This window comes from Bicyclus anynana, chromosome 4 (genome assembly GCF_947172395.1).
Source record: "Bicyclus anynana chromosome 4, ilBicAnyn1.1, whole genome shotgun sequence".
NCBI lineage: Eukaryota > Metazoa > Arthropoda > Insecta > Lepidoptera > Nymphalidae > Bicyclus > Bicyclus anynana.
Genome location: NC_069086.1, coordinates 13,356,303 through 13,366,289, shown reverse-complemented (window position 1 = coordinate 13,366,289; position 9,987 = coordinate 13,356,303). Strand labels below are relative to the sequence as shown.

Here is a 9,987-nt window from a genome sequence, read left to right as displayed (position 1 = left end):
ATTCGTAAAAATGTAAATGAATGAAAATCAGTGGCGTAGCTAGGTAGGGGGCAGACTAAATTCAAAATGTGAATCTGCTACAATTCGTGATTGATGATTACAGCTGCAAAATCTAACGCGAAAATATGCCTCTTCAAAGTCTGCAATTAAATGTTGCTTGTTCGGTTAGCTATTCCTTCTCAAACATTTATGATTAAATTGATGCTCCTTCCCTAGTAGTGGTAATTCTTAATTTGCAATAAGTAATAAATTGAACAATATAAATCGCCCGTTGAATAAACGACGCGGCCTCTATTGTATTCACCCAGACACTGAAAAACTCCCAAATATTTTCCAGTTTCGGGAACCTACCTACTGCGCCACGTGAAATTGAGCGACTATGTAAATCTCTCTTAAACTTCGAGTCTGTAGTATGTTCTAAACATACTACAGACATTCAAAGCGTATGGTATATCTATGCAGTACCTTCACATCTCAATGGACAGCGAGGATTATAATGTACCTACGTAATATCCTAAGAATCTGTGATTATACCTGATCACTTTGGCGTGATACAATCTTAGACTATAAAGTAGACTGTAAGGCGCATGCTGATCAAATCAGAATACTCGAAGTATTTATTATTCATCAATTTTGTTATGTAGGTACATTAATAAGATGAAAAACATATTTTTACTTATTTATACTTTATTTTATAAATCAACATACATCAGTTAATAATTATTGTCATCAACAGTAAAGTACTTTAAAATAATGTTAGGGTTTCTTGCACCAATAGATTCTATCTCTCGTAAAATTAAAGAAGTTCTATGATACCAATTTTGGCAGGTACTAGGTTTAATTTTCTCAAGCAGGTTATGACTGGAACACCAATAATTTCTTATTCTGTTCTCCTCTAAACAGTTCGCGAGTTTCTTCAGCATAAACAGCACTAGATAGGATAATGATTTATTTTTCCAAAAATTTTCATTCGCCTCACATTCCCATAAAAATAGCGTTTTAATAAAATAACTTGAGAGTTTTGTGAATCCTTGAACATCTCTGAAGTATTTCAGCAACCTTATAGTGCCTTTCAAATTGTTCATGTCTCTTAAAAGTTGTCTTTCCTGAAGAGGAAAAGATACCCTCCAACTGAAATCGTCATTACCTGGTTTAGGTACCACAAAATAGCTTCGATTATTTGTTGATTCCACTTTTGAAAAGTCAACTTTTGAATTTATTGGTTTTGTGGGTAGGTGAAATAAAAATGTTGGGACTAAGTCAACATCAATCACGCTACCGTCACATTTCAAAATCGTTATCGTATTTGCGGGTCCTGATGTTTTAGAATATAACCTAAAGGATTTATTTTTGATTTCCAAAATTCTATAGCCATCTTTTAGAGGTAAACTGTTTAAAGCATTATCAACAGTGCTCTGCATCCATGAACGAAATTTCGTTACAGATAATCGATAATTTTTGTCGCACCACAAATGAGTTTTTGTGAAGCCCTGACTGGATAATGCTGGTGTAAGTGATAGCCTTCGAAACTCTGATGGCATCACAATAGCAGTGTAATCGTTTTGGCAGTTTGATGCATCTAATTTTATTTTTCCATAGTTGATTGGAAAAGTAAGAACAACATTGATGTCATACTCAGTAGGTTTACTGAGGCGTAGTCTATCAAAATAACTGCCAAGAAAATCAAGCCGAGGTCTTAAACTGTCGAAAAGCTTGTCCGTAGAACGCATCATTTTCAGGAGTTGTTCCAATGTTGAAAATAATATGTTTGTGTTCTCCTTTTTTTCATTCTTCTTCATTCGTATGCAACGCCTGTTCAATGTGTGAAATACACACTCCATACTTTTGTTTCTTAAATGTTTATGGTTTCTAGTTTTTATATTGGACATGATCAATCTGAAAATTAAATAAATAATAATTATTAAGGATCTAGTGTCTATCGAATTAATCACACTTAAGTATGTATTAGGTAGAGATGAGAGAGAGATTAGACGGAATGCCTTTTCAACTTATAATATGGGTATCTCTAAGCCAGGAAAGATTGAGCACTTTCTAAGCAAGTAGTACTGGTGTAAAACTGAATTATTTCTTTCCTTTCTTAATTTCTGTGGTGTACCTATAGGCACCACCCATTACCCCTGGCACAGGGAAAATTAGAATTTTAATAAATATACCTGAAAAGTGTACAAAATAATTTTTACAATACCAGCTCTTCTCTTAGAAGTGGTGAATATGATTTAGTTTATAATAATAATAATTTAATTTATAACCTAGTTTACTTACACACACACACAATCGAAAATGTAAAATTAGGATCCTTCTCAAGTCTACACAATGGTGTCTACAAATACAACTGCCAAATGGTTGTGTACTGGATTCATCAGTCAAGTCGACTTCTGAGTACTGAAGCACAGTTGTGATTATGTTAAACGCAGATTCAATAAAAGGGGAATACCCACATAACAGCACATATAATGGTATATTTTGCATTGTGGTGAAGTCCCCAAAATTTAAATGTGTGCCTGGGTACTTGTAAGTGATGAAATTATGAATTTACTGAAGTCAAAGTTAACATAATTTTATATTTAAAAGCCTTGTTCAGATAATGTCATTTTCACAAGAAGCAACTTGCAATAATATTCTTTAAAAACACTTTATAAGCAAATTCTTCATAACTACTATATATACACTTTATATTATACTAGCTGACGCCCTGCGGTTTTACCCGCGTAGTTCATGTGCCCGTGAAAATATGGAGATAAAAATCAAAAAGATGTAAGCATCTATAACTTACATAAATTATTCTTTAGTAGCATTTTCTTCCCAGCTCTTTTTAAATTGCTCTAATGCATCATCTATGCTTTTAAAATCAGCTGGTCTAATGTTATCACATTCAGATGATTTTTCTTCTTGCAAGTTTTCCTGTTCTGAATTAAAATGATTACACATATAAATTAATATGTTAGGTCAGATCTTTTTAATAAATAAAAATTTACAGAGACATAATATATACTGACTACTAATTATTATTCTCTAAGGGATAAAAGGGATTATAAGGGATCAGAATTTTTTTTTTTTTTTTTAAAAAGAATATTTGCCATATTTTTTATAATATGACCAATATTCCCATTCCCCTCCAACTAGTCGGGAAAGACTGTGCTAGGAGTGGGTACGACAATAGACCAACGGGGCGGGGATCGAACCACCACCCTTCGGTGATGAGTCCGACCGCTCTTACCGTTGAGCTATTGAGGCTGTAAGAATTTGGATAGACCTGGTAGTAAACTTTACAATTAAAGTGTTCTGTTATGATTCCACATAGACCACACACCATCTTAGGCTGTTTCTTTAAGGTTTTTAACCTTTGAACACAATCAAGGTCTACTTTGTTGTTAAATAACATAAATATCAGAGTAACCAAACATTTTCAGAAAATTAAAAATTATTCTTTATATGTAAATAATTACTGTTTATTACCTTGTTTGTCTTCCTTAGGTGTAACATATGCATGTTGGACATTGATAAACTTTCTAGTCTTACAAAGATATTTCAAATTTTTTTTTGACAATTTATCAAATATAGGGTCTGTAGTATTTGGTGATGGATCTTCTTCAAAAAACATGTATGTTCCTAATGGATTTTCATAAGTACCTTTAACAATGTAATAATTATGTTTTATCTACATAATATACCTACACAAAAATGCTCATAAATTTCAAGACATGGTTGTAAAAAAAGTAATTTATACCTACTTACCTGTAAAAATCGTATCATCTAATTGGAATATTGGGTTTTTAGTATCAATTCCCAAAACATGAATGCTGCTGTATTTATCAAATTTTACACTGTCTTCAAACTCTGCATAAACAAGAATTTCTTCTTCGCCATCTGATAAACTTTCTGCATTATTCATAATAATAACTCAAGACTAAATTATTGATGATTGTCAACGGTATACAGTAAGTATGAACAAAGCAAGCAGTGTTAATGTTAAATCACCATTCAATTCGATTAGCAATCTATAGAAAAAAACATAACCTTTCTTGCAGTCGGGTAAAAACAAAACAATAAACAAATGGGGACTGGGGAGGGGAAGGGAAGGGCAAGTTTAGGGGAAGGGCAATGGAATTTATGAAATCATAGATAACATAGAAACAATATGGACATGTTACGGAGCGAACATTGTCAATTGTCATTGCCATTTGCCTCAGACCACAAACGGCTAAAAAAAAAAGATAAAAGATACCTCAGACTAATTACATATTCGACCTATTTTAACATATTGTCCTAATTCCCCAAAAATCTAAGCGAAATTCCCCAAATTCGGGGACAATAATTCCCTATATCCATTTAAATGATTTTACTAAAACTGTAACAGGTCAAATTCTGTACATTGAAGACATGTGCCTTTAAACCATAAAGATATTTTGAAAATTTTTATTGGAGGGCATTATACAATCGATACTGAAGCCAAAAATATTTTTTGTATTTTGTAGAGATTTATAATATTCTAACTTCCGTCTGTCCGTATTTTATGTTGACCGAGCATCATGCTGAAACTACTGAATGAATTCAAATGAAACTTGGCAGTGTTTTTGACCATAATACAATATAATGAGAATGTTAAGAGGTCAATTTTTTGTGAAAAAGTCCTGGGCGTCCGTTTAATAAATTTAAAAGTAAGTACTTTTCGTTTTCTCTTTACTTCATCTCCATTAGAAAAGTATCAAGATAAATATAACTATCAGCCTTTCATAGATGGCCTAATCACAGAGCAATTATTTAGGTTCTAATTAACCTACTTATTTTCATTTTATCTTTTTACCAACCACTACAGTTAACACTTAAATATCTCAAGTGTATTAATTATATTCACAGTCACAGCACAGTATTTATATTATTTATCCATTTAAATTAAAATAATTGAAAGAAAAAAAAAAGTTGAGGATACTAAACAGTTTTGGTACAGGTATTTTTAATCAAAAAGGAAAACTAATACTCATAAATAAAACTATGTTTATTATTGCATATCACATCCACATTTCCCAATCGCTGCATATTTATTATTTTGTTTAGTAACTTTTTCACGATGGTAACATCAGATTGAAGAATGTTCTAGAATTCAGACTCCAACCAAGTTAAGTCTCATTAAATGCATCATATTACAACAGTATGATGAAGTACATTATTAAAATTAAACACAACGGCAAAAATAAGAGAAATATTATGCAATAAACAAATCGGAGTTTAGTCTTCGCCTCCTAGGGAATCCGTTATTTCTTTCCTCCAGGAGGCTGTAGCGGTTGGCCACGTTCTTTTCCACGAAGTTTTAATCCAATCGCTCTTTCAATTTTACCAAGTACAACATTATTCGGAATACCACGACCAGCTTCATAGTCATTTACAATCTGAGGCTTTTCACATATTTTTGTTGCCAAATCTTTTTGACTCATACCCTTAGACTGTCTGCCTTGCATTATCAGTTTTCCTAAGTCAAGTGGTACCTTTTCATGGCGTAGTTCTTCAGTTTCTCTATCGAGTTTTGCGGTATTTTTAGTTGTAACGTGTTGTTTATTAGTTCCTGCACCATATTTTTGTTGGGTGTCCACTGGCAAACCTTGACGACGAGCAGCATTAACGGCTTGTTCAGTTTTAAGAGCTGATGCCTTTGGTGGTTTCTTGCGAAGTATAGTAACAGTATCCCAATCCGACATTATTAAACAAAGTTAAATTAATTACTAAGAATGATGAAATAACCAAAATTTTCCTGACGTCCTTGTTCTTTTTCCGATGTGCGAATTACATAGACAAAAGTAGACTACGATGAACCGCAGATAGTTATATTTTTTTTTAAACTGGCATTCCAGCTCTGAGTTCTCACCTTTTCGAAACAAAGATAGTTCTGCGTTGTGCAAGCTTTAATGCTACTTTTCACTAAGCGATCATAACGTGATCGATCACGACCACGAGCACGACAGCAAATTTTGCTTGCGAGTGTCACATACATATGCATTGATGTAAATATTATAATGATGTAAGAATTAAAGAAAGCAATTTATTTTAATTAAATCTATGTTAAATTGCATATTTTTAATATTCAAAACACTATAAAAACATTATTGTAAAATTAGAGTTGTTTTAGAATTGTTGTTATATAATTTATGATTGATTCACAGTTAAAATAACTTATATTATTTAATTTCGGGTTTTTTATAATAATTCTGATTAAAAATACTTAAATAGTACGATAAACGACCATACGACCACGCTGTCATACTTCTACCTCTACCTACCTGCTACCTCTTGACCAGAACAGAGCTTGACCTTGAGTTGGATGATCATTGTAGTTCACGTTTCAACACTTACAGCATTTGTGAAAGCTAGTTATTTTACTAATCAAAGTTAAAAGCTAGATTTTAGAGCCATCGAGCCAGTAAAAATTAAATACTTGAAAAAAGCTCTTTTGAGGCCAACCTTAGACCATTAATAACTGGACGTGGTTCGCTAACCGTTACCCTTCTGGCAAAGATCAAAAATCTATGATCTAATGCGTTTATAAAAACTGTTGCTACAGAATCGATGTTTCATTGTTGTAATCGTTTTCGTCGTGTAAGGAGCTCCCTAAAAATGCCGGTTTGTGTAGTTAAATGGCATAAAAAACGGCCAAAAACTTGTAGTTTAGTAAAAAATGGAGTAACGTTTCATTTGAAAGTATTTAAACCTTAATTTTATCAAAGGAGATCATTCACGTTCCATACATTTTTGGGCTCTTTTTGAAAGTGCCGGCCAACAAAAAAAAATGGCACGAATCGTTAGAGCTAGCCATTGGGAGTAATAGCTAATATGGCATGAAAGTTGTAGGAGGGCTCTGAACCAAGTTATACAGGTTCGAAGATTCATTATTTCCATACATTTTGTCGATTTTCAAAAGTGCCCGCCAAGAAAAAAATCTGATACGTATCGTTAGAACTGCCTATTTGGAGCAATAGTTAGTACGGCACAAATGATGTAGGAGTGTTCTGAACCAAGTTATACAAGGTCGATTACTCGTCACTTCTATACATTTTACTGAGTTTTGAAAGTGCCAACCAACAAAATAAATAATACGTATCGTTATAACTAGCTATTTGCAGCAATAGTTACTATCGCATAAACATTGTAATGTAGCTCTGTGTCAAGTTATACAGTTTCGATGATTCGTTAAATCCATACATCTTATTGATTTCTTAAAGTGCCGTTTTACAAAAATGTGGTACTTATCGTTAAAACTGCCCATCTGGAGCAATATTTAGTATGACACAAGTGGTGTAGTTTTGGTCTGAATCAAGTTATAAAGGTACGATGGCTCGTCACTTCTATGACTTTAATTAAGTTTTTAGTGCCCACCAACAATATTAATGAAACGTATCGTTATAACTGGTCATTTGTGGCAATAGTTATTAGAACACGAATATTGTAGAATTGCTCTGAACCTAGTTATACAGTTTTGATGGCTCGTTATATCATTTTATTGATTTATAAGTTGCCTGCCAATAAAATTCTTATAGGTATCATTTTAACTGGTCATTTAGAACAATATTTAGTTGGTTAGTATAGCAGACACTTTGTGGAAATGCTGTGAGACAAGTTATACAAGTGTGACGATTTGTCATATCCATGAATTTCATTAAATATTGAGTGCCAGCCATAAAAAATGGTACGGATCATTAGAACTGACTGTAATAGGAACTGGGAGTAATAGTTAGTATTGTACAAATGCTGTAGGCCTGCTCTGAGCTATGTTATACAAGTTCGATGATTCCTAATTTCTATACTGTTTATCAAACTACTGCAACATTGAAAATGGGAAGACTGCCTCCTGTAACACAGTAATAACTAGTACAGGAGGCAGGGCTTCAACTTAATTTTGTGATATGAAGTTTTTGATGAATAAAGATTTATTATTATAATTTATACATTTTACCGATTTGAGCAATATAATTAGTAGGTAGGATTGACAGATACATTGTAAGATTGCTCTGATCCAAGTTATTTGTGTTCGACGATTCGTCACTTTGTTTTTGTTGATATCTGTATAGGAAACACAAAATAATAATGATGAATACACTGCTCGAACTAATAATATGAAATAAATGTCATCATAGTGTTGCTGTGTCATCATTATTTGTTATGTTATCCATGTTAGTAAACCCCAATTACCATTACTTGAAAGAACTTAAAAAAATATATTTTTATTTCACTCTACCCAAAATCCGCAATAACATAACAATTTTTAAATGCATTTGCACAATAATGTGGCATTGCATGTGGCACAAAAAATGAGTATCATTAATTCTATATTTTATTATTGTTTTATGTTTTTCAACTCTTCGGACAACAACATCTCGGAAATCAATGTATGAAAGTTACGAATCATGAAACTTATATAACTTTGTTCAGAAATCGGATTGTTCTGAACCGTGTGCAACGTCCTACTATCTATTGCTCCTAATGTCTAGTTTTAACGATATATGTTTTTGGTGAACGGTATTTTAAAAAATCCATAAAATATATGGATTTGATGAATCATCGAAACAGTATATCTTGATTCGGAGCTATACTACAACGTTTATGCCATTATATCTGAAAATTGCTAGTTATGACGATACGTATCATTAATTTTGTTTGTGGTCACTTTCAAAATTCAATAAAATACATAGAAGTGACGAGACATCGAACCTGTATAACTTGGTTCAGAACAATCCTGCATCATTTGTGCAATACTAAATATTGCTCCAAATGTACAGTTCTAACGATAAGTACCATATTTTTGTAAAACGGCACTTTAAATATTCAATAAGATATATGGATTTGACGAACCATCGAAACTGTATAACTTGACACAGAGCTACATTACAATGTTTATGCGATAGTAACTAATGCTGCAAATGGCTAGTTATAACGATACGTATCATTTATTTTGTTGGTGGGCACTTACAAACCTCAGTAAAATGTATAGAAGTGACGAGTCATCGAACCTGTATAACTTGGTTCAGAGCACTCCTACAACATATGTGCAATACCAACTATTGTTCCAAATGGGTAGTTCTAATGATACGTACCAGTTTTTTTTCTTGGCGGGCACTTTTGAAAATCGACAAAATGTATGGAAATAACGAATCTTAGAACCTGTATAACTTGGTTCAGAGCCGTCCTACAACTTTCATGAGCTATTACTCCAAATAGTTAGTTCTAACGATTTGTGCCATTTTTTTTCGTTGGCCGGCACTTTTAAAAAGGGCCCAAAATGAATGATCTCCTTTTTATTAAAAACAATTTATAAAAAGAATCGATTCTTTTGACGAAACAGCCAAACATCGATATTCATAACATATTCTATGTATTTAATCTGTGGATAGTCTAAGCAATGTCACAGTAAATATGTCATGCCCTCAATTTCAATTTCAACTTACTAGTTAAATAGATTTTATTAATTAGAAATAAGACTAACCCACTAACATACTAAACTTAAAACAGATACACTAACAACATAAGGGATTAAAGGCCTAACATAATCTACGGAACCCTACACTGCGCGTGGCCCGACACGCACTTGACCGGTTTTTTAATATTTGGTCACGTAGTGTGGAGGTAATACCTAGATGGCATCACCAAAATAAACATATGAATACGACCTATCCTTCAAGGTCATTGAATAGTATCAGCCTTATTTAAATCTACCAATCAAAAAACAACACGCATTTTATTGATCACTTCCTATTTTACTACAATTTACGCAATATTTTATTTGTTTACATAAAAAAAGTATATTTACAATCACAAAACTAAATGTAAATACAAAGTTGGCAAATGTAATTAAAATGCTGGAGGCGGGCAGTTCTATCACATGTTTACGTACCGCGCGCTGTAAGTATTTATTTCAAAAATACGGCCGAGTATACTGCTTGTATGTATTTTTACTGTGCACAATGTGTTTGTTAGTGTGTG

General features: G+C 32.7%; 3 protein-coding genes across 4 annotated transcripts in view; all 3 read right to left on the bottom strand.

Moving 5' to 3' along the window:
- Nucleotides 1–9,987, bottom strand: part of LOC112054800 (anaphase-promoting complex subunit 15-like) — a 101,136-nt gene that overhangs the window by 24,627 nt on the left and 66,522 nt on the right. The window lies entirely within an intron of this gene.
- Nucleotides 670–4,160, bottom strand: LOC112054793 (general transcription factor 3C polypeptide 6). Of its 2 annotated transcripts, XM_024094691.2 has the most exons (4): nucleotides 3,757–4,160; nucleotides 3,478–3,651; nucleotides 2,795–2,927; nucleotides 1,758–1,896 (listed from the first exon to the last, which is right to left on the bottom strand). In XM_024094691.2, exons 1-3 carry the CDS (start codon nucleotides 3,911–3,913, stop codon nucleotides 2,800–2,802), a joined length of 459 nt encoding a protein of 152 aa, XP_023950459.2. In that variant the 5' UTR covers nucleotides 3,914–4,160; the 3' UTR covers nucleotides 1,758–1,896; nucleotides 2,795–2,799. The 2 variants fall into 2 exon arrangements, with proteins under 2 accessions (XP_023950456.2, XP_023950459.2); XM_024094688.2 differs by lacking the exon at nucleotides 3,478–3,651 and having other exon boundaries at nucleotides 670–1,896; nucleotides 3,757–3,897.
- Nucleotides 5,000–5,811, bottom strand: LOC112054794 (endothelial differentiation-related factor 1 homolog). Its single transcript, XM_024094692.2, has one exon. It carries the CDS (start codon nucleotides 5,712–5,714, stop codon nucleotides 5,274–5,276), a length of 441 nt encoding a protein of 146 aa, XP_023950460.1. The 5' UTR covers nucleotides 5,715–5,811; the 3' UTR covers nucleotides 5,000–5,273.